Source organism: Myxocyprinus asiaticus, chromosome 4, assembly GCF_019703515.2.
Source record: "Myxocyprinus asiaticus isolate MX2 ecotype Aquarium Trade chromosome 4, UBuf_Myxa_2, whole genome shotgun sequence".
In the NCBI taxonomy this organism is placed as follows: Eukaryota; Metazoa; Chordata; class Actinopteri; order Cypriniformes; family Catostomidae; genus Myxocyprinus; species Myxocyprinus asiaticus.
This window is the reverse complement of record NC_059347.1, coordinates 7,606,357-7,631,774: the sequence shown is the minus strand read 5'-3', so window position 1 is coordinate 7,631,774 and position 25,418 is coordinate 7,606,357. Positions and strand designations below refer to the sequence as shown.

General features: G+C 40.8%; 1 protein-coding gene across 2 annotated transcripts; it reads left to right on the top strand.

Moving 5' to 3' along the window:
- Positions 1-1,161: 1,161 nt before the first annotated feature.
- Positions 1,162-17,532, top strand: LOC127437166 (extracellular calcium-sensing receptor-like). 2 transcript variants are annotated; one of them, XM_051691912.1, is made up of 6 exons: positions 1,162-1,390; positions 2,024-2,330; positions 3,272-4,111; positions 4,538-4,757; positions 4,931-5,092; positions 13,825-17,532. In XM_051691912.1, the coding sequence occupies exons 1-6, from the start codon at positions 1,194-1,196 to the stop codon at positions 14,967-14,969; spliced, it is 2,871 nt and encodes a 956-aa protein (XP_051547872.1). In that variant the 5' UTR covers positions 1,162-1,193; the 3' UTR covers positions 14,970-17,532. The 2 variants fall into 2 exon arrangements, with proteins under 2 accessions (XP_051547872.1, XP_051547881.1); XM_051691921.1 differs by having other exon boundaries at positions 4,538-4,768; positions 4,969-5,092.
- Positions 17,533-25,418: the final 7,886 nt, after the last annotated feature.

Below are 25,418 nucleotides of genomic sequence, written 5' to 3'. Positions count from 1 at the left end.
TCAGGCATTTTGGATCCGGAAGTATTTTTCCCATTATTATTTTTTTTTTCATAGTGTTTTTCCTGAAATTCTCCATAAAAAAGTTCTAAGCCATGCACCAAACCAACCAGCTCAGAGATTTACAACATTACAATCTTTGATTTGAAGCAAAAAAGTATTTGATAATCAGACACAATCCCAAGAAGCATTGTGAATGACATAATCAAGTTTAAAATAATGGAAAAACTACTGTAAAGTTGCTGATTATGTTGTGTAGAATCAGTATATTCAAAGAATATTGCAAAATATTTAGAAACAAATATATGAATAGTTTGTAAGTTTAGGGAGACTCAATTGTGTCACGGTGTGTCATTGGAGTGGCGGTCGCCACTGGGCTCATTTGGAGCGCTTTGTTAACTGCGATTCTCTGATTGGTGGCTATTTCTCTGCTGGATCATGGATAATTTAGTTTTTCACCAGAAATTCAACTATTAAACACAATTTTAAATAAATGAAGTTGAAATAACATGGACTGATGGCTTCAACAGAATCATATACCACCGATTAACAACCATGGAGTTTAGGGTAGGTGTGTCTTTATCGTTAAAGATCAGTTCGCCTATGGAGAAAATCAATGAGATTTTTACTTCCGTAACTCGACTGTTGTGCTCTATTTTAAATAAAAACCTTACAGAAAGTGGAAATTATTTTGTTAGTATAGTATGCTATTCCTAACAGAGTCAATAAATGTTTTGTTTTTACTTTCACATTCATATAACTAAGTATCATTTTTAATGTTCTCTTCAGGAATAATCAGCATTTAACCAGTGTGCGGTGAATCAAAATTCAATCTATATCTCCTCTAAAATACTTTAATGGGTCGTATTTTCTTCAGTCCATTACAACTACATAATGAACAGGAGAGGAGTTTACTGGAGGAACAAACAAAAAGATCAACAGCTCCACAAATAGACCCTCATAAGACCGGCAATGTAGGTTGACTCCTCAGCTTCTTCAGCAGTAGTCCTTCACTATGCAACACTTCATGTTGTCAGTTGATTCCATTGTCAACTGAATCAATTACATTTTGAATTTTTATTTCGGCTGTAGAGGGAACTGACGAAACAGAGCAAGAGTGGAAATTCCCATATTTGCTGCCTTACTCCAACATCTGCCTTACTCCATGAAGACAACACTAGAAACCAGTTGAAACAATGAGGTTTCATTTGAGGTTTTACCTGCAATACTTGGTTCTACTTGGTTTCAGCTGGGTAATTTCTACTTATGGCCCACATCAGAGGGCCCAGAAGACTGGTGACATACTGCTGGGGGGGCTTTTCCCAATACACTTTGGGGTGGCCTCTAAAGACCAGGATCTTGCAGCAAGACCAGAGTCAACAGAGTGTGTCAGGTATGACAACAACATGCCTCCATACACTTTCTCTTAAATAGTATGGCTGTCACTGGTGGGGGGCATTTTTTGTACCTCTGGTTGGAGTTTTTAACTTGTTTTGGATTCATATAATTGTTCCCCAAGGATGTATTATGTACGTTTAAAGGTACATATACATGTTTTGTTCCTCTGGGAACAAAGGTGTACCTGCACAGTACCTTTTCTCTCATTGAGGGAGACTCCAACTGTCTAAGGTACAAAAAAGACCGCTTGAGAGGTACCACCCCAGTGACAGCCCTTATCCCTTCAAAAGCGCAGTTCAGAACTTTTTATGTAAGTAAAAGATTTGACAGTTTCTGACTTTTACTAATACATGACAAATGACCCTATTGACACCACAGATCAATGATAATTTCATGTTTTAATGCACAGATTCAGCATAGATCTAGCTTTTGTACTTGGTTAATGTTAGGTATATGTAGTAGTTTGACACACAGTTATGTGTTACAGATTCAAGTGTGTATTAGTGCACTTTTTTTAACAGTTCCTGTTTCATGTTGTTTTTCCTTGACTATCGAATCTTCTTCAGTGACTACATGGTAGATAAAACAACATAACTCTAAGTCTTTTTTCTATTTTTCTGTTTTTCAGATACAACTTTCGTGGATTCCGTTGGCTTCAAGCTATGACATTTGCTATTGAGGAGATCAACAACAGCTCTACTCTTCTTCCAAACATCATGCTTGGTTATCGTATTTTTGACACATGCAACACTGTCTCGAAAGGCCTGGAAGCATCACTAAGCTTTGTTGCACAGAATAAGATCGATTCACTCAACTTGGATGAGTTCTGTAACTGCACAGGAAACATCCCATCAACAATTGCAGTGATTGGGGCATCTGGATCTGCGGTCTCTACAGCAGTGGCTGATCTAGTTGGCCTCTTCTACATTCCTCAGGTTAGTTTGCATTATTTTGAGTTGTTCTATAGGAAAGGTTCACCCAAAGTGGAAATTCTGAAATTTACTCACCCCTCATGTCGTTTCAAACCCGTGTTTTCTTTTTTTTTTTTTTTACTTTTTTAGAGCTTGACAGACATAGGTACTATGGTTTTTCATCCACGTATTTTTATGTACATTTTGGGATATTGCATTAAAAGTGATGGATGGAAACACCAAGATGCGAATAAAATTTCAAAAATGTGCTTAAAAAAACATTAAACGTTTGCTTGAGGTAATTTTTTTTTTTTTTTCAATAAAAAGGCATGCACATAAACTATGATGGAGACACATTTACCGGATATATTCCTAAAGTATTTATAAAGGAATATAGATGCGCATCAAAAAAGACATATGACTTTGCCTCAACAATTCGTATGAGTACATGATTTGTATAATTTGCTCAGAGAATATAAATATCACTGCATAGACCCCTGGTCGGATGGCGAAACACTTGAGGGGGACCCCCGTCCCATATTGAAGCATTCAAAATGCTCAAGTGTCACGTTTTCATGTGGTGAAAAGTTGGCAAACCTATGCAGACATGAGGTTAGTGAGAGCATTTGGTCTGCGTGCTCTTAAACGCAACTAATTTAGTACATTGGACGAAAGAGCCTTTTGAAAAGTGGCTTTCCCCCTTTATATTTTGTGCCAATTTCCCAGGAAGTGACGAACACATGGTATGGAAACACTGCTTTATTCGCAATTTATTTGCGATATTCCGATTTTTCGCATAAATTGACTTTGTAACTTGAATGGAAACATATCTTTTGTATGGAAAAGGACTTCAGAATAGATTCTTCAGATATCCTCCTTTTGTGTTCCACAGAAATAAATAACAGCATCCCTTAAATATACAGTTGGTCTTGTTAAAAATGTCCCTCTCCTCTACCATCTTTCAGATCAGCTACGCTTCATCCAGTCGCCTTTTGAGCAACAAGAATCAGTACAAATCCTTCATGAGAACTATTCCCACAGATGAGTACCAGGCTATTGCCATGGCTGCCATCATTGACCACTTTCAGTGGAACTGGGTGATTGCTATTGCCTCTGACGATGAATATGGCCGTCCAGGCATTGAAAAGTTTGAGAACGAAATGTTTCATAGGGACATCTGCATTGATCTCAATGCTTTAATTTCACAATACATTGATGAAGCTGAGATTCACCGTCTGGCAGATCGCATTGAAAACTCAACCGCCAAGGTCATTGCTGTGTTCGCCAGTGGACCTGATATTGAACCACTTATTAAAGAGATGGTGAGGCGCAATGTCACAGATCGTGTCTGGCTGGCAAGTGAAGCTTGGGCCAGTTCTAGCATGGTTGCCAAACCAGAGTACCTTGATGTTATGGGTGGAACTATTGGCTTTGCACTGAGAGCTGGCCATATACCTGGCTTTAAAGAATACCTACAACAAGTGCACCCAAAGAAGTCCAGCCATAACGAATTTGTGAGGGAATTTTGGGAAGAGACCTTTAACTGTTACCTAGAAGATAGTCCAAGGAATGAGGACAGTGAGAATAGCAGCACAAGTTTCAGACCTCTGTGCACAGGTGAAGAGGACATTGCAAGTGTAGAGACCCCATACCTGGACTACACGCACCTAAGGATTTCTTATAATGTGTATGTGGCTGTTTATGCTATAGCGCAGGCACTTCAGGACATTCTTACCTGCACACCTGGGAAAGGACTGTTTGCTAATGGATCTTGTGCAGACATTAGGAAAGTGGAGGCATGGCAAGTAAGTTACTTACCATACTACAATTATATCTGTAAGAGGTTTTTTAAAGAAGACATAAAAGTTGCATGAGAGTTTCCTGTTTCAGTATTTCATAAGGTTCGGCTCTGCTGTTCGCGATTCCAAAATTATATAATTTCCCTGCTGAAAAAATTCTTAAACCAGCCTACAGTGGTTTGGCTTGTTTTAGCTGGTTTATACTGGTCTAGCTGGTCTCCCAGCCTAGCCAAGCTAGTGTTCAGCTGGTTTAGCTGGTCTCCCAGTCTGACCAGCTGACAAGTGCACAAAACCCCTCTAAAACAGTCAAACTAGGTTGGAAGACCAGCTAACCACCTTAGTCTGGTTTAAGTAGGGTTGAGAGAGGACATTTTCCACATGTATAAAATACTAGACACATGAATGTATCTTTATTTTGTCTAATTCTAAAAGGTTCTGAAACAACTGAGACACCTCAACTTCATAAACAGCATTGGGGAGAGAGTGCATTTTGATAATGGCAGCGAGCTTTCAGCAAATTACACAGTCATAAACTGGCATCGGTCACCTGAGGATGGATCTGTTGTATTTGAGGAGGTTGGTTATTACAGCATACATAACAAGAACGGTGCCAAACTCTCCATAGACAATGCAAAAATACTGTGGAATGGCCGTCTAACTGAGGTGAGTCAGCATAACTAAACTCTTCCCAAACTTCTCGGCACTTAACTGGATTAGAGTCATATATTTAGTATAGAATTTATTTAATAAGGGATTATCTAAAGGATTATGTCTTTATCCAGTCATTGACAGCATAACTATATTATTTGAGACTTGTGGCATTAGATGATACAATACATTTGTTTTTCTTTTTTTTCTGCCAGGTACCATTTTCCAACTGTAGTGAGGAGTGTGAACCTGGGACCAGAAAAGGTATTATTGACGGCAAACCCACCTGCTGCTTTGAGTGTACAGAGTGCTCAGATGGGGAGTACAGTGATCATAAAGGTTAGACCACTATGTCAATCAATCAAGTTCTAGTTTAATTTAGTTCATTACGGCCACATACACACTGCAAAGTTTTGAAAGTGACACCCGGATCTAGATTAGGCAGTAAATTAACTAAATTGATGTTCAGTGTCTAAATTATTTGATCTGTGACTGTTTTGGTGTTTTGCAGCTATTAGCAAGAAACATGGATGCCATTGGTGTCATCAATTTTTGCCATGGCCAATATTGTCCCCACCACTTTTTGAAATAGCTTGCATCTGGTGCAAGTAATTCAGACGAAACATCACTAGTTCTTTATCAGGAGTTTGCATTTTGTTGCATTTGTGTGTTATGATGAGTGGCAATTGAATTCTGCACTGGAATTTGTTATTTTTAATGTTATGATAATTATGTGCTTGTTGCAGTTGTTATCAGTTGTGTGAAAAGACAATGTTTTCTTGTGCACACAGACGCACACTTAACTTAGCTTGCGCTTCTTTCCAGTGAAATCATAAAACAAAATGCAAACAGATGAATCACTGCACATAAAATGCATCCAGTAATGTACAGATGCAATCTTGGTTTTATAAAATAAAAAGTTATATTTGGGCAGATGAGAACCCAGAACCCCTCATACTCAAAGTGAAATGTTTCCACTAGAACAGGTCATAGTTAACAGCTAGTTATTGATGCATGTATTTATCCACTGACTTACAAAATCCCAGTGCTGACAATGGTAAATATAGGGATGTCATGTTTATTGGAGAACTTGAAGCAACAGTTTGTAGTTTTAATATTGTAGGCTTTCCTTTCTTTATTGACATTTCTAATCATAAGGTTATTGTTTACGTTTTAGTGTTTTGACTTGAAATTGAGCAAATACTCTCTCTATTAGACCTAATATCTGGACCAATACATCACATACAGGTGCATCTCAATAAATTAGAATGTCGTGGAAAAGTTCATTTATTTCAGTAATTCAACTCAAATTGTGAAACTCGTGTATTAAATAAATTCAATGCACACAGACTGAAGTAGTTTAAGTCTTTGGTTCTTTTAATTGTGTTGATTTTGGCTCACATTTAACAAAAACCCACCAATTCACTATCTCAAAAAATTAGAATACATCATAAGACCAATTAAAAAAAAAACATTTTTAGTGAATTGTTGGCCTTCTGGAAAGTATGTTCATTTACTGTATATGTACTCAATACTTGGTAGGGGCACCTTTTGCTTTAATTACTGCCTCAGTTCGGCGTGGCATGGAGGTGATCAGTTTGTGGCACTGCTGAGGTGGTATGGAAGCCCAGGTTTCTTTGACAGTGGCCTTCAGCTCATCTGCATTTTTTGGTCTCTTGTTTCTCATTTTCCTCTTGACAATACCCCATAGATTCTCTATGGGATTCAGGTCTGGTGAGTTTGCTGGCCTGTCAAGCACACCAACACCATGGTCATTTAACCAACTTTTGGTGCTTTTGGCAGTGTGGGCAGGTGCCAAATCCTGCTGGAAAATGAAATCAGCATCTTTCAGCAGAAGGAAGCATGAAGTGCTCCAAAATTTCTTGGTAAACGGGTGCAGTGACTTTGGTTTTCAAAAAACACAATGGACCAACACCAGCAGATGACATTGCACCCCAAATCATCACAGACTGTGGAAACTTAACACTGGACTTCAAGCAACTTGGGCTATGAGCTTCTCCACCCTTCCTCCAGACTCTAGGACCTTGGTTTCCAAATGAAATACAAAACTTGCTCTCATCTGAAAAGAGGACTTTGGACCACTGGGCAACAGTCCAGTTCTTCTTCTCCTTAGCCCAGGTAAGACGCCTCTGACGTTGTCTGTGGTTCAGGAGTGGCTTAACAAGAGGAATACGACAACTGTAGCCAAATTCCTTGACACGTCTGTGTGTGGTGGCTCTTGATGCCTTGACCCCAGCCTCAGTCCATTCCTTGTGAAGTTCACCCAAATTCTTGAATCGATTTTGCTTGACAATCCTCATAAGGCTGCAGTTCTCTTGGTTGGTTGTGCATCTTTTTCTTCCACACTTTTTCCTTCCACTCAACTTTCTGTTAACATGCTTGGATACAGCACTCTGTGAACAGCCGGCTTCTTTGGCAATGAATGTTTGTGGCTTACCCTCCTTGTGAAGGGTGTCAATGATTGTCTTCTGGACAACTGTCAGATCAGCAGTCTTCCCCATGATTGTGTAGCCTAGTGAACCAAACTGAGAGACCATTTTGAAGGCTCAGGAAACCTTTGCAGGTGTTTTGAGTTGATTAGCTGATTGGCATGTCACCATATTCTAATTTTTTGAGATAGTGAATTGGTGGGTTTTTGTTAAATGTGAGCCAAAATCATCACAATTAAAAGAACCAAAGACTTAAACTACTTCAGTCTGTGTGCACTGAATTTATTTAATACACGAGTTTCACAATTTGAGTTGAATTACTGAAATAAATGAACTTTTCCACGACATTCTAATTTATTGAGATGCACCTGTATACACTATTTATTTATCAAAATGGTAATATATTATTTGACATTATTTGTGCATGTTTATTTATTCATACACTTCTCCATTTTGTTAAGCTTCTGCTCTTAAACAGCATTTTCTCTCTGGGTCATAATGTATGGATTACCCCTAAATCACAGGGCTGGTGGGAGCAACTACAGTGAAGAGAGTCAGTATCAAAATTTGCAAGTCAAGCTGGGCTGGTCCTAGCATTATAGGGGCCTTAAGCAGACTTTCAAAATGGTAACCCCGACCTACAGTTACAGCTAACCAAACCCAACATCAATAACTAAGAATGTAGATAAACAAGTCAATTTATTCAAAAGGATATAGCTAAAAAATTCAAAACTATCAAATGTAGTTTATTAACACAGGTACAGTATAACTACTTCAGAATAAAAATAAAATTTCTCCAGAATTCTTCTACTTCAGGGTCACTATTACATCTCATGCTCTGCAAGTCTGACTCATCGCTTCATCGTTCTTTCTGCACATCTAAACAGCAAGTGGATTTTTTCTCCCTGTTGTGCGCCGACGATCAGCGTTTGTATCCCTTGCACTACAGTGTATTGTGATTGCAATTGTACTATGTGTGCATCTTTCTAGTGGAAGGAACCTAATAGAGCCTCTGTGTTCGAGTCTTTTTCATGATGGCGTTGCATGTTGTCACGCTCAGATGTGATGTTCACAGGTGATTACAGCCGAAAGGCTGAAAGCCGTTAGAGGACAGCCCCCTTCCCTGATGTGCCCAAGCACACAACTTGCTGAGCAATTTTTACCGAGTTGGCACAAGTTGACCCGGTGCCATTCTTCACAGAGCTGCACGATCAGCTCGTTAAGACTTGCAGCTCTCCCTTCACAGCGAGAGTGCAAGTCCTCAGTGCAGCCGGATTCACTTTGCTTGATTGCACCACTCAGAGAGGCTGCTTGGAGATTCCCACAGTTGAAGAGGCTGTGGGGGCCCACTTGTGCCCCTCGTCTGCTGGACTGGTGTGGAAATCCAAGCCTTTGCTGCCATCTAAGGCATTTAGGCTCACATCCTCCATGGTGGATATGGCCTAAGCTTCGGCAGGCAAGGCTGGTTTGTCTCTGCACACCATGGCAGTTCTGCAGACCTACCAAACTGACTTATGCAATGATATGGACAAATGTTGTCTGGACCCCAAGTCCTTTAAAGAACTGCGTCGCACCACAGATTTGTTGCTCCGGGCCACCAAGATCACTGCCCAGGCTATCAGCAGGTCTATGGGCTTCCTGCTTGACACCCATGTCACAGCAGGGAGTATTCTGTGACTCCATGAGTGTCATTACTGAGAAGTTACAATTGGCTAAGAAGCAGTCGGCTGCCTATAACTACATCCTGCTGAGGTGGGCTGGCACTAGCTCAACAGGTATGCATGCGGTCCTCCTCGGGACAGCGTCCCGTGAAGGAGAGTGTCTTAAATGTGTCAGTTCTACCCGGAAAGGTGGAGACTGAGCCACCAGTCAGACCACAATGGCCATGAAGATGATTGTTGTTCAGGACCCTCGACCCAGCAAAAATACTTCCTCTGGGCAAGCTAATCCTTCCTGGTGGTCTGTGGACCCTTAAAACAGGGACTAAGCCCTATGGAGTGGTCGATTTCACACCTCCAAGTCCTTGAAACCATCCTCTAGCTCTCCACACCATCATCATCCGGGATCAGGTACGCATAGAATGTTTGTCTTGGTGTTGCCGGCGTGCCAGAAAACCACCCCCTGAGGTTGAGTGGCATGCTGACATCGGCAATCGTAGATTAGCCCATTTGCCCACTAGCTTGCTATGTGGATGCTTGAACTGAATGGAGACTGACTGAACATAGTCGTCTCTGGCTATGTCCTTCAGTTCAGTTCAGTTGGTACTTGAAGCATCATATTGCGGCAAGAGGTACAGTCTCTCTTCCAGAAGAATGCTATAGAGAGCGTGCTGGCAATGACACGAGAAGATGCTTTTATTGTCCTTATTTTCTTGTTTCCAAAAAAGAAGGAAGGCTGCAGCCCATTCTGGACTTGAGACACTTGAGTCAGACACCAAGGAAGCCTCCGTTGAAGATACTGTAGTTACTCAGAGACAGATTTTGTCTCACATCCATCTGTTTGACTGGTTTGAATTGGTGGACCTGAAAGATGCGTACTTTCATGTACAAATGGCCCACTTGTCACAGACCATTCCTGAGATTTTCCTTCAAGGGTACAGCAATTCAGTTTTACCAAGTGCATTGAAGTGGCGCTCACCCCACTGAGGCTGAGTGGCATACACATCCTAACTACCTTGAAGATTGGCTGTTGTGAGTGCAGTTGGAGGAGTTGGCATACGAGCGCAGGGATCTGTTTCTCACGCACTTGGAGCATTTGGGTCTCTGAGAACTATAGTGATCAGTCGACAGGTTTCCTTCTTAAGAATGGAACTTGATTTGGTAACTATGACAGCTCACCTGTCTGGCTCCCACATTCAGTCTTTCCTGAAGTGCTTGATGAGGTTAAAGCTGGGTGTTGTTTTACCACTGCAAGTGTTTCAGTGGATGTTGGAGTTGAAGGCTACGGCAGCTGCTGTAACCCCTCTTAAATTCTTGCACATAAGGCCTCTCCAGTGCTGGGTCAACTCTAGGGTGTCTCATTGCATGTGGCAACATAATCGCTCAGGGGAATGGAGACTTCCTCCCCAGAAAATTCAGAGGATTTGGGAGGTATTTGGGTAAGCCGAGGTAGACCTGTTTGCCTCCCTGGAGTCAGCGCATTGGGCCTCTGGTACTCACTGAAGTAGGCTCCACTGTAGGCTAAGTAGGCATGGAAGCCCTAGTTCACAAATGGCTGGTGAAACTCAAGTATGCGTTCCCTCCTGTTTGCTTGCTACACCAAGTACTGTCCAAGATTTGGTAGGACAGGAAACCCTGCTGCTGGTTACGACGTAGTGGCCAAACTGCCCTTTGTTTCTGGAGCTGGTTGAGCTGCTGGATGCTCCTCACTGGAGGATACTTTTGTCTTTTTCCTTTGTGGATTCCTTGTTCTTGCAATCTCAAGACACAATCTGGCATCCTTAGCAGAAGCTGTGGAGACTCCATGTCTGGCCCTTAAGCAGGGCTCGCTAGACACTAAAGGGTTGTTTAAGTCAGTGTTCAACACCATATTTCAGTCTAGGGCACCCTCATCGAGGTGGCTTTTCATTCCGAAATGGTGTCTCTTTTTGGTCTGGTGTTCTTCCCAGGGCGAGGACCTGGTTGATCCGTGGATGCTGTGCTTCACTTCATGCAAAAGCGTTTGGATGCAGGACTAACTCCCTCCATGCTCAAAGTCTGTGTCGCTGCCTTTGCAGCTGGTCATGACCCAGTAGGTGGGTTGTGGATAAGCAGACTCATCTTGGTCAGTAGATTTTTGTGAAGAGCTAGATGGCTAAGGCCCTCTCGCCATGCTACTGTCCCAGTGTGGGACTTAGCGTTGGTGTTGCTAGCGCTTACGGGTCCCCTGTTTGAGCCATTAGATTCAGCAAGCTTATGTATACTTTCACTGAGGTCTGTGTCGCATTGGCCTCTGTGAAACGTGTAGGGGACCTTCAGGACCTGTTGGTCAAAGATTCTTGTTTGAGTTCAGACTGGGCTTGTCTAAGGTTGACCTTAAGGCTAGAGAAGGTTATGTACTCAAAGTTTTGGTCACTCCCTTAAGGATGCAGTTTGTCACCCTTCAGGTTTTCTTTCCTCATCTGTTTGAGTTGGACAAGGCTAAGAGACTGCACATACTTTGTCCAGTGAGGGAATTTCACTTGTATATTGTCCACACGAGTCAATTCAGACTGTCTGATCAGCTCTTTGTCTGCTTCGTAGGCTGCGCAAAAGGTTTGGCCAGCTCCGAGAATAGACTTTCCCAGTGGGTCGTTTATGCCATGGCGCTTGCCTCTAACTCGCAAAGAAAATCATGTCCGGTTGGTGTTAAGGCTAATTCAACCAGGAGCATGGCTTCCTGTCTTTGGAGAGCGTCTGTCATCTTCCTTAACACCTTTGCCATGTTCTATAACTTGAACAGGAATCCTGCTGAAATGGTGCACATAAGGTCCAGAGCGTCTAGCACCAGCTGCCAACAGTTTGGCGTGATTCTTTACAGGCTACTCCTGGGGGAAGATTCTGTGTAGATCGTTATTCTTGGGGAAGTTCCCATAGTGTCAGCTATTGACAGTGTGTCATTCCCTTCTATCAGGGAAACAAGGTTACAGTAGTAAATTACAATGTTATATGTAGCAGGACGTAATACACTTGATTTGTCCCATAATGGTGCCTCGTCACTCCTGCCTTTAAATACAGGGCATAGCTCAAGAGATACCATTCTCTTTCCCATGGATCATGACCCTCACTCTCTGCCACCCTGTGAGATGCCGAGCTGTAGAGAAAGCCACAACAGACAGTGGCCACAAACCACTGTCTGTCTTCGCTCAAATGTCAAGTCATTTTTATTTGTATAGTGCCTTTCACAACACACATCGTTTCAAAGCAGCTTTACAGAAGATCATGCATTAACAGAAAATTAAACTGTGATATCTATAATGTCTTAGAGTCATCATTGTGTAGTTTGTTAAAATACGATTGTGAATTGAGTTTAAAAGTAAGTAATTAAATAATAATTGTATTTATAATCCCAGTGAGCAAGCTGAAGGCGACTGTTGCAAGGAACACAAAACTCCATAAGATATTGGTTAATGGAGAAAAATAACCTTGGGAGAAATCATCATGAATATAATGGCAATATTACTTATGTATAGTGCAAGTCATTGTTTAATTATTAAACTAAGTGTAAAGGGTCAGTGTTAAAACAAAGATTTTGTATGAACTGTAAGATTAATGACTAATGTCTTTGAAGTCCATCCTGGATTAACTGCAGAAGTTCACATAGATGCAATTGTCCTTGTTAGTTGGCTGATGAAGGGTTTTGTTGGCAATTAATTGATAGTCTATATATTCCATTTCAAGAGTGTAGTCCATCATTAGACCGAGGTGATGCAGGCAGAGATCAGTTAGGTGCATCACAGTTCAACCGGCCAGTAATTTTGGTGAGGTCTATCCTAAATCCAAGGTTCAGGCAATGGCATATGAAGTATCCCATGTCTTATGGTTGGAGTTGGCATCAGTTCATCCTCTGAAGTCCATCGTTATAGACTGAAGTGATGTTTGGCTGGCACCGGCTGCTATTAATCATCAAAACTCAGAGACACGTAGCAGTGGAGTCCAACACAAAGGAGGAATGGAGCTGGATCCAGCCGGTTCTGGTGACCTCAGGATAGGAGTCCCGAGGTTGAGACAGGGAAACAAATAGAATAATATTAGCATAGATGCCATTCAATTTATTGCAGAGTTATAGATCATGATCAATGTTTCTGGTTTCTGGTTCCGGCAGACCTGACTAAAGCAGCCTAATTGTGAGTTGAAGGATAAATTAGGTGTATGCCTGGCTAAATAGATGAGTCTTTAGTCTAGACTTAAACTGAGTGAATGTGTCTGCATCTCGAACAGTGTTAGGGAGACTATTCCATAGTTTAGGAGCGGTGGGATGGATATGGGGAGAAGAGTGAAATTGGCAAAAGGCGGACTCAAACTGAAAGTGCACTGAAAGTCAACAATGAGACTCCATGAGCCCATAAAACTCCATAAGACTCTGAAAGTTGTACTAATATCGAAACATCAGTTCTTAGATAAACAAACATAAAATGTATATACTTATGTCTCTATGGCTGTGTGGCCAGTGCTATTTACAATTAGGGCAAATATTAATTTGGCTACACTGAACATGTGGTAGGGGATCCCTCTGGTGGTCATGAGACCGTATTAAGCTACTTATGTCTCTTATTAGGTAGGGCCGTCTTTTCCTGTGGTTTTCTAGCACTGCAAGGACTAGCTGTGCATGTTCTGTACATGGGAGAGTGGAATTTCTGCATTAACAACTACTACTTCTGTGTGTTTACACTACATGGATTTAATGAAAATTTTGCTGTTACTACATCATTTTTTGGGAATGAATTTGGCTGTAGAAAGTGCTCATCCTTCCTGTTAAAAACCAGACTGTTTGTGTAGAGAATGGGATTAAGCACTCAGAGGTGGTGTGAAATCCATATTTAACTGCAGTGTGTATATGGCCTGCTTGATTTCAACTTCAGTGTTTTAATGTAACTGCATTTTTTGTCTATAACAAATTGAATGTTGAATGCTGTCAAAATAACAAAAAATATTTTCTCCACAGATGCCAGTGTTTGCTCTAAGTGTCCTAATAATTCCTGGTCTACTGGCAATCACACTTCCTGCTTTCTTAAGGAAATTGAGTTTCTGTCTTGGACCGAACCTTTTGGGATTGCGTTGGCCTTGTTTGCAGTTCTTGGGATCCTGTTAACAGCTTTTGTGTTGGGTGTTTTTGTGCAATTCCGTGACACTCCAATTGTGAAAGCCTCAAACCGAGAGCTGTCATACCTTTTGCTTTTCTCGCTCATCTGTTGTTTCTCCAGCTCCCTTATATTCATCGGCGAACCACAGGATTGGACGTGCTGCGTACGCCAACCAGCTTTTGGAATCAGCTTTGTGTTATGCATCTCTTGCATTCTAGTTAAAACCAATCGGGTCTTGCTGGTGTTTGAAGCCAAAATCCCAACCAGTCTCCATAGTAAATGGTGGGGACTGAACCTGCAGTTCTTATTAGTGTTCCTGTTCACATTTGTGCAGGTGATGATCTGTGTGGTTTGGTTGTACAATGCACCACCAGGGAGTTACAGGAACTATGACATTGATGAGATCATCTTTATCACCTGTAATGAGGGTTCAATGATGGCATTGGGCTTTCTCATTGGCTACACGTGCCTGCTGGCTGCCATTTGTTTCTTCTTTGCGTTCAAGTCTCGGAAGCTTCCAGAAAACTTTACAGAGGCCAAGTTCATCACATTTAGCATGCTTATCTTCTTTATTGTCTGGATCTCTTTCATCCCTGCATACTTTAGCACGTATGGCAAATTTGTCTCCGCGGTTGAGGTCATTGCCATTCTCACCTCCAGCTTCAGTTTGCTGGCCTGTATATTTTTCAACAAGGTGTACATCATTCTTTTCAAACCATCCAGGAACACAATAGAGGAGGTACGCTGTAGCACAGCAGCTCATGCTTTCAAAGCAGCAGCGAAAGCAACGCTACGACACAGCTCAGCCTCCAGGAAGAGGTCAAGTAGTGTGGGTGGGTCCTCTGCCTCCTCGCCCTCCTCGTCAATCAGCCGTAAGACCAATGGGAATGAAACAGAGTCACCCTCTGCATGTAGGCAAAGTCAGAAACCAAGGGTAAGCTTTGGAAGAGGAACAGTCTGTCTGTCTTTAAGCTTTGAGGAAACTAGAAAGGACTCAGTGAAATGAGAGTACACAAAATTAGTGGCATAAATAAGAACTGGTCTACGAGTGATTGTACATCAATTGTACAATGAATCATAGTATGTGAGCAGTGTGTAGAGGAAGCATAGTGGGAAGCAGAATTGCAAGATTTTGCCTGAAGCGAGGAGTGGGTTTTATGCAAGTCAGAGTTATTTCTCTTGCTACATGAATGCTTCGATACCAGGACAACATGAGCATAACATGTTATTGTTAGTGATTTAAAAAAAAATCATAAACATTTTCTCCAAGTAATTTTATTTTTTCATTTAATAAATTCTGTGCCCAGACATTTGTGATTTGAAAGAAAAAAAAAAACAGTGGAGTGATCACTCAACACTTTAATTACACATACTCTGCAATTCATATTTTATACTAGATTTTTGCCATTTTTGTCAACATATATTCCCTTGTTTTTAATTAACAACCTATTTTCGAGTGAAAGATTTGGAGATGATGACTGGTGGTGGTATCACCAGTCTATTTTTTTCAAAGCAACTCTGAAACTGACTTCTACTAAATGTGGAAACAGCAGAATCCCTCCCAATTACAGACATGGACTAATCTCTGTCGGCATTACTTTATGTATGGTCCATGAGACCATTTGACTACATGAGACTCTGACATTGCACATGAAAAGACAGAAATTTGTATTTGTATTTTTATGCAAGTCATTTGTTGACCACATCAGTCTGACTCTTACAGTATGTACGTTTTTTTTAGTCGCCCTGTTTAAGACTGCCTGCTAAATGTAAGGAGATATACTGTGTGTCTCATGTGATTTCCCATGATTTACCCCAAGCCTGTGATATTGGTTCTGCTAAACACAACTGTTGACCAAAAGTGTTTTAAATTCTCCAGTTTACCTATTAACAATTGCCATGTGTTAAATATTTTGATCATTGGCCAAAAAGTTTTTAACAGTGAGTCAGGAATTGTAAGGTCCTTGATATTTTGCTTAGAATATATTCAAAATAAACTGCATCACTGAGCAGAGGTTGTCAACTGGTGGGTCGCAGTCTTGATAGAGTCACAGACAGCAGGGGAAAAACAATGCCAAATGAAAGTAATAAATGCAACTAATCATATAAGGGGCCGTTTACACAACAACGTTTTCAACTATAAACAGAAAACTTTTTATGCATTTTGGCTGGTCGTTTACCCGGCAACGGCGTTTTGGGGCCTGAAAACGCAAACATTTGAAAAATGCACGTTTTTGAAAATGATGCCGTTATCGTCTCCGTGTAAACATACAAAAACACGAATTTGTGAAAACGATGACGTCATGCGCACGCGTATTACGTGTTCAATCTATAGGCATGCGCAAGACATTCAAAACTACAATGGCGGACTACAGGACTGTGTATGTGCTGCTCAAGATTTTGAGTTTATTGACGCTTCTCCAGCAAAGTGTACATTTACTGCAGCACTACAACGACCAGCGATCACCATCTTCATTGTTTGTATTCACCGCTCTGTGGAAGAATGCTTATGTGCACAGGCACATAGTGTTTCTTTACAAAGTGACATCGGCAACTACTGGCCTGGCATGCATAATACAGCGTTTTTAGTTGTTTTCGCGGATCCGTGTGAACGGGGATCGTTTTGACAATGTTGTCGTCTGTACGCAAAACTTTTCAAAAACACAAAGGAAAACTTTTCCGTTTTTAGTACATCGTTGTCGTGTAAACGTACCCTAAGTGTGCATTAGTAGGATAGTAAAATAAACTGACTTATCAGCTGGTAAAAGGGAGGCAACAATGCATCCATATATCTTGTTGTTGATGTCAAAGACTGCGTCCAATCAAACTGTTTTGATGCCAACTGATCTGTCACTTGGTAGAGGCTAGCCAATTATGCAGATGCCAAAATGGAGTTGTATGGCATGCCCTCATCCTTGAAAATGGTGATATTCTTGTTTACTTTAGCCTATTAAACAATTTTGGTACTGTGTGGGTTACAACTTGATGTCTGATTGGTTGCCAAGTAGCACATGTTCCTAGATCATTCCTGTTACAACATTTCTATCATCCAATCAGATTTTAGGGTTAATGTTATGGTTAGGCTTAGGGCTAGGGTTCGGGGCTTGTATTCTTAATAACATTTAATTTTCCTCTAATTAAAAAAAAAAAAAAAAAATTGGCAGCTTGTTTGTCACTCCATTCCATTTCTTGTCCTTTCTTGACAATTCGTGTTCATTATGCTTTGCTCTAGTCACTTGTCAATGATGCTAAATTCGAAAGAGGCACCATTCTTTAGAGCAGCATGACTAAATACAAGCGCAAGTTCCACTTCTCTATTGCTTCGCGTTCCGCTGTCTGTTCCATATGAAACACAAAACATGCAACTAACTGCTCACCCATTTCTGACAGCCAGTGATATGCAGTTGCCATTTTGCTTGGTTTAAGCTGAATAACTGCCAACTGGAGGGGTTCTGAATATGGGACCACTTGCATCAAAAGCAAAGATAATAGCTACTAGACACACTGTAAATGTTTCACTGTTATTTGTATATTTATCATGTACATACTCATTTTTTTTTTTTTTTTTTTTTTTTGTGGAAATGTTTGTTTGTTTTCTATCAAATATACAGTGGGGTCCATTAGTGAAAATGCTTCTATTTTGCACTTCTTTATAATTTAAGAACAAAAAAAAAAACATAATTATTATTATTATTATTACAAATGACATTATCTGCATAAAAATTGTGCATTTCGAAGTTTCCATGTACCAAATGCTAAGACATTCTGGAATTCATATACAGCATATTGTGCCTTTTATTATACTGATAATATGGTATAATTTGGGAGAGATAATATAATTTGTAAATAATTAAGTTAAATTGCCAAATTTGAGCCCTTGAGCAAGGAACTGTCCCTGGAACAACATGATGACATCACATATACTGTGTATACTGTCTTCTTCCTCTTCTTAAGGGGGTTTACTGGCATATTCCAAAGCAACTAAAGAGGTGTATACCTTTAAGGACCGTGAGAAACACCCATAAAAATGACATAATTTATTTAATATCAATGTTCCAGTAGTTAGAAAAATCATGGGCCTGCAAGATGATCATCAGTTATTTGACTGCCCTTTTGCAGATCTGGGACCCTACCAGAGCTGCATCTAAAAACATGCTTACATATAACATTCAGAAAGAATAACTATGTAATTCCACAAGTTAATATGCACACTGTGCAGTTCAATTCAAACAGATAAAAAATTAAAATAGCATATTTTTGAATATGATGCAGCCATCTTCAAGAAATAGTTCAGCCAAAAATTAAATGATGCACCCTCGTGCCATCCCAAACTCATAAGACTTTCTTCTGTGTAACACTAAAGAAAATTATTTGAAGAATATCTCTGTATCTATATCAGCTGTAATTGTCCATGTGGTCCAAAACTTTCAATGGGCTCCAAGATAGCTCCAAAAAGTTCATAATGGCAGCATAAAAGTAATGCACATGACTTGAGTGGTTTAGTCAATGTCTACTGAAGTGATATGATCAACAAATTCAAATTCAGTACTTAATTACCATAAATCTTTACTTCTGCCCAGCTTTCCTATGTACGTTCATGAGAGAAGCGTGTTCACACTTCTTCGTGCTTGACACATACACATTTGCATGTTCACATGAGAACTGACGTGTGCACTGGCAAGGATGTTGATCCACTGAACATTGGGGAAATTTATGACTCGATTACCTGCCATACGATAAAGAGGCCGCACTTTTAAACAGCTGTTTTTTTTATTTAATTTTTTTATCCCCTTTTCTCCCAATTTGGAATGCCCAATTCCCACTACTTAGTATGTCCTTGTGGTGGCACAGTTACTAACCTCAATACTGGTGATGGAGGACAAGTCTCAGTTGCCTCCGCTTCTGAGACCGTCAATCCATGCATCTTATCGCATGGCTCGTCGTGCATGACACCATGGAGACTCCGCATGTGGAGGCACATGCTACTCTCCACGATCCACGCACAACTTACCACGTGCCCCAATGAGAGCGAGAAGCACTAATCGCGACCACGAGGAGGTTACCCCATGTGACTCTACCCTCCCTAGCAACAGGGTCAATTTGGTTACTTAGGAGACCTGGCTGGAGTCACTCAGCACACCCTGGATTCGAACTCGTGACTCCAGGGGTAGTAGTCAGTGTCAATACTCGCTGAGCTACCCAGGCCCCCTAAACAGCTGTTTTTAATCAACATTGTTGCTGTATAAATGGCACTGTTGTGCATTTTCGTGGTAGACATTAAAACGTACAGTGTTATTATGAAAGGAAAATGACATAAATGAAGAAATAAAAATACAAATGGGTGTATTATTTAATCTTCTTCTAAAAACTATAATATTTAAAAGATTGTTTCCCTTTCACACACATTATAGATCAAAGTTACTAAAAAGAACATCTTTTATAAAGAGAAAAGAAGCCTTTTAATGAATAATTTTACACTTAAGCTCGTCTTCTAATGACTTGCATGACTTCAGAAGACATGACAATGTTTCCGTAAGGGAACATAGTGAGTAATGATGCTCCCTGGTTTTAACTGTGCATTCTGGGAATTTTTAGGGAGAAAACGTGCACTGAAACAATTGTGCGATTGGGGCAGCCCTAGTAATGGCCGACTCAATGGTCAGTGCCCTGACTACTAAACTAGGAAGCTGATTAAGACACAACCCCAGAAACAACTGAGTTACCTTGCCATTGACAAATTGACAATCGTGATTCCCAATGTACTGAAGCCATTCCATCAGTGTGGTTAGCTAACCGTGCCAAGAAATGTGAAATGTGGCTTAGTACGTTGTTCAAGTGGAAATGCTACCTCACCCATAGCTATCCTATCACTTAAGATGACAAGTATTAAACCACTTGAATCGTATGGATTACTTTAATGCTGCATTTATGTCCTTTTTAGAGATTGAAAGTTTTGGACCCCATTGACATTTACATTGTTCAGACAGAGAGATATTCATCAAATTATCTTCTGTGTTCAGCTGAAGACAGAAAGTCATATGAGTTTGGGATGGCATGAGGGTAAGTAAATGATGAGAGAATGATTATTTTTGGGTGAACTAACTTCTGTCTAAAAGCATTTAAGACTGGTTACATTATTGACAGGATTGTTCAATGTTCATGAGTACACTAAATCTGATGTTTCTGCCACTATTAAAGCTTGCCCTCATGAAATCGACTTTTAGGGCAAACAGAATAAATTATTCTAGAATTATATATATATATATATATATATATATATATATATATATATATATATATATATATATATATATCTACAGTCAGGGTTGGGAGGGTTACTTTTGAAATGTATTCCACTACAGATTACAGAATACATGCTGTAAAATATAATTTGTAACGTATTCCGTTAAATTACTCAAGGTCAGTAACATATTCTAAATACTTTGGTTTACTTCTTCAGCACTGGTAGATTTTTTTCACTTGTTTTGACTATAAAAACTCTGCCAGTACAGTAAGACAAAATACACATGTTAAAAATACATTCTCTGAAAAACCTAAATATCTTATACAGTGTTGTTTCTAAAACAAGATGAATCAAATTGATCTTGTTTTAAGGATTTTTTGATATTTTTACAGGAAAACAATAGGATTTTTGCCCTAATATCTTATTTCTTACTAGAAAAAAAGAAATTATTATCTATTGTGAATTTTCTTGATAAAAGAATATGATTGTGCCTGGTAACATATGCATGTAAAATAGTTATAAATAGCATTTTAGCTTAACATAAAGCTGACAATTTACACAAGGTTTATTTCTATTTCTTCTGCTCCAAACTTCTCTGTCTGCTCGTATGAATGTAACACATCATAAGAAAGTGTTTCACCGCTGTTCAAATGCACTTTGGATCGCATCATTTATATGTATACCATGTTTTCCATCTGAAAGGACTAAATATTAAATGAAACAAATGACAATAAAATACAAAGTAATCTCTTCAGTAATCAAAATAATTTTTGAATGTAACTGTATTCTAATTATCAATGATTTAAATTGTAACTGTAGTGGAATACAGTTACTTATATTTTGTAATTTTAAGCACGTAATCCTGTTACATGTATTCTGTTACTCCCCAACCCTGTCTACAGTATACATACACCGATCAGCCACAGAATTAAAACCACTTGCCTAATATTGTGTAAGTTCCCCTCATGCCGGCAATACAGCACCAACCCGCATCTCAGAATAGCATTCTGAGATGCTATTCTTCTCACCACAATTGTACAGAGTAGTTATCTGAGTTACCGTTGACTTTGTCAGTTCGAACCAGTCTGGTCATTCTCTGTTGTCCTCTCTCATCAACAAGACATTTCCATCTATAGAACTACTGCTCACTGGATGTTTTTTGTTTCTGGCACCATTCGAAGTAAATTCCAGAGACTGTTGTACATGAAAACCCCAGGAGATCAGCAGTTACAGAAATACTCAAACCAGCCCATCTGGCACCAACAATTATGACAATCAAATCACTGATATCACAATTTTACCCCATTCTGATGGTTGATGTGAACATTAACTGAAGCTCCTGACCAGTATCTGCATGATTTTATGCACTGCACTGCTGCCACATGATTGGCTGATTAGATAATCACATGGATGATTGTTGGTCTACGGTAACACAGATAACCACTCTGTACAATTGTGGTGAAAAGAATAGCATCTCAGAATGTATATAAACTCAGCAAAAGAAACATCCTCCCACTTTCAACTGCTTTTATTTTCAGCAAACTTAACGTTTAAATATTTGTATGAACATAAAAAGATTCAACAACTAAGACATAAACTGAACAAGTTTCACAGACATGTGACTAACAGAAATGGAATAATGTGTCCCTGAACAAAGGGGGGGTCAAAATCAAAAGTAACAGTCAGTATCTGGTGTGGCCACCAGCTGCATTAAGTACTGCAGTGCATCTCCTCCTCATGGACTGCACCAGATTTGCCAGTTCTTGCTGTGAGATGTTACCCCACTCTTCAACCAAGGCACTTGCAAGTTCCCAGACATTTCTGGGGGGAATGGCCCTAGCCCTCTCTCTCCAATCCAACAGGTCTCAGATGTGCTCAATGAGACTGAGATCCGGGCTCTTTGCTGGCCATGGCAGAACACTGACATTCCTGTCTTGCAGGAAATCACGCACAGAACGAGCAGGATGGCTGGTGGCATTGTCATGCTGGAGGGTAATAGCAGGATGAGATTTGAGATTGCCTTCAATGACAACAAGCTCAGTCCGATGATGCTGTGACACAACGCCCCAGACCATGACGGACCCTCCACCTCCAAATCGATCCCGCTCTAGAGGACAGGCCTCGGTGTAACGCTCATTCCTTCTACGATAAACGCGAGTCTGACCATCACCTCTGGTGAGACAAAACCACGACTCATTAGTGAAGAGCACTTTTTGCCAGTCCTGTCTGGTCCAGCGAAGGTGAGTTTGTGCCCATAGGCAATGTTGTTGCCGGTGATGTCTGGTAAGGGACCTTCCTTACAACAGGCCTACAAGCCCTCAGTCCAGCCTCTCTCAGCATATTGCGGACAGTATGAGCACTGATGGAGGGATTGTGCGTTCCTGGTGTAACTCGGGCAGTTGTTGTTGCCATCCTGTACCTGTCCCGCAGTTGTGATATTTGGATGTACCGATCCTGTGCAGGTGTTGTTACACGTGGTCTGCCACTGTGAGGATGATCAGCTGTCCTTCCTGTCTCCCTGTAGCGCTGTCTTAGGCGTCTCACAGTACAGACATTGCAATTTATTGCCCTGGCCACATCTGCAGTCCTCATGCCTCTATGCAGCATGCCTAAGGCACGTAGATGAGCAGAGACCCTGGGCATCTTTCTTTTGGTGTTTTTCAGAGTCAGTAGAAAGGTCTCTTTAGTGTCCTAAGTTTTTATAACTGTGACCTTATTTGCCTACCATCTGTAAGTTGTTAGTGTCTTAATGACCATTCCACAGGTGCATGTTCATTAATTGTTTATGGTTCATTGAACAAGCATGGAAAACATTGTTTAAACCCTTTACAATAAAGATCTGTAAAGTTATTTGGATTTTTCAAAATTATCTTTAAAATACAGTATCCTGAAAAAGGGATGTTTCTTTTTTTGCTGAGTTTATATGTACACCGATCAGTCACAACATTAAAACCACCTGCCTAATATTGTGTAGGTCCCCCTCATGCCACCAAAACAGCGCCAACCCGCATCACAGAATAGCATTCTGAGATGATATTCTTTGTTTGAAAACAACTGATCTAACAAATATCAGATAAGCCAGTGCTATGTTTACCGTTGTAAAGTGCAACATTAAGTTGGGTGTGACTCATCCTTAAACTTATCCTGTTCCTCTTTACTGATGTTTGGAGAGAGTCCACTTACAGGGCTTTGTATTACAATACATAAGTATTGCTCTGTTTGCCAAGCACTTCTGCCATTTATTATTACCGGCTTCCAGAATTATGTTTCTCCTCTGCTCAAGTTAGTGTGATTATTAAATGTGGGCTGTCTAAGGCCAATGTTGCACTAACCAATTTTCAGTCATAAGCTTCCTTTACATTGTTGTTCAAAATCTGTGCGCACTGCCATGTCTCTGTAAATGGTTGTTAACAACTTCTGGAGTTAATGGCCCTGCTGACCCTCCAACAACCTCCAGCATGTTTGAAATTATCACTGGCAGACTCGTCGCCTTGATAGTGACCATTGAGCTTCTTCTCACACTGAAGATCTGAATTCATTGTCCTGCTCAGATCTGATCCAAGATTATCATCAGCAAACATGAAGCAACATTGCCAAAGGCAATTGTTATCTAAGGTGTTTGCATCACTAAGCATTTTTCTAGGGCTCTACACTTAAATGACTAATAAAATAAAGTGTTTGCAGAACAGTCTGTTTACTGAGTGTATATGTTTACTGAATCTGCGTATACTTTATACGTCAAGCCCTGAAGGGACATAGACACAATCACACATTCACAGGATAAATTTCCTGCACAAATTGCATCAGTCTATTACAATTGTTTGTTTGCTGGTCATATTTTTGCAAGTTTCACATGATGGGGAACCGGAAAGAAACATCAGAGGGAGTAGTTAAAGAAATAGTTCACCCCAAAAATTCTCTTATTAACTCACCCACATGCCATCCCAGATGTATATGACTTTCTTTCTTCTGCAGAACACAAATTAAGATTTTTAGAAGAATATCTCAGCTCTGTTGGCACATTTAACGCAAGTGAATGGTGACCAAAACTTTGAAGCTCCAAAAACACATAAAGGCAGAATAAAAGAATCCATGCTACTCCAGTGGTTAAATCCATGTCTTTTGAAACAATCCAATTAGTTTAGGTAGGAACAGACCAAAATATAACTCTATATTATAATATAGAGCAGGGGTACTCAATTAAAGTTCCAAGAGGTCCGGTCTCTACATTTCCTTCCCAGCAAAGGTCCGGATAATAATAATAAAACGTAGCTTACATAGTGTCATATGGCTATGAAATTATATAATATAGTTTATATAACTTGCCACGTTGGCAGCAAAACTACTTTGTAAAAAAAAAAAAAGAAAAAAAGTAGTGGTGTAATGACACACCAACACAGGAACTGGAGATGAACCCAGGTGTGGGAGTTTATTGAACAGAACACAGAGGAAACAGGTAAGTAGTGTGAGGTGAGTATTCAGGCAAGTAAATGTCTTATTAACATAACCTTTCATAAAACCAGAGAACATAGGCAGAAGGCGATCAACTGATAAGTGTGAGGTTTAAGTGCAAGTCCAAACAGGGTTATGATGAGTTGAAGATGTGCATGATTAACACTCAGGCGAGTGAGAGCGGAGTGAGGGAGAGAGAGCAGAGTGTGGCGTGAGAGAGGGAGTCCAGTGGATCCGTGACAGAACCCCCCTAAAGGGCGACTCCTGGTGCCCAAAGATGGGGGAGGGCAGGAGGACACAGATGACAGGGGAGGATCCAGGAGGACGATCAGGAGGGATTGGCGGAAAATCCAGTGGCCAGGGAGGAGACTGTGGATGATCAGGAGACCAGGGAGGTGACCATTGGGCAAGGACTGGGTTAGGAGGCTTGGGAGACGGCCATAGAGCAGGGACAGGATCAGGAGGCCTGGGAGGCGGCCACAGAGCAGGGACTGGGTACGGAGGTCTGGGACGCGGCCACAGAGCAGGGACTGGGAACGGAGGCCTGGGACGCGGCCACAGAGCAGGGACTGGGAACGGAGGCCTGGGACGCGGCCACAGAGCAGGGACTGGGTACGGAGGCCTGGGACGCGGCCACAGAGCAGGGACTGGGTACGGAGGCCTGGGACGCGGCCACAGAGCAGGGACTGGGTACGGAGGCCTGGGACGCGGCCACAGAGCAGGGACTGGGTACGGAGGCCTGGGACGCGGCCACAGAGC

Excerpts from the sequence above, each read along its gene's own strand:
- LOC127437166 (XM_051691912.1), top strand. The coding sequence starts at position 1,194 with ATGAGGTTTCATTTGAGGTTTTACCTGCAATACTTGGTTCTACTTGGT. Across the intron at positions 4,758-4,930 it reads AAAAATACTGTGGAATGGCC|ATGATACAATACATTTGTTT; the intron begins GTCTAACTGAGG and ends TTGTGGCATTAG. Across the intron at positions 5,093-13,824 it reads GGAGTACAGTGATCATAAAG|ATGCCAGTGTTTGCTCTAAG; the intron begins GTTAGACCACTA and ends TTTTCTCCACAG.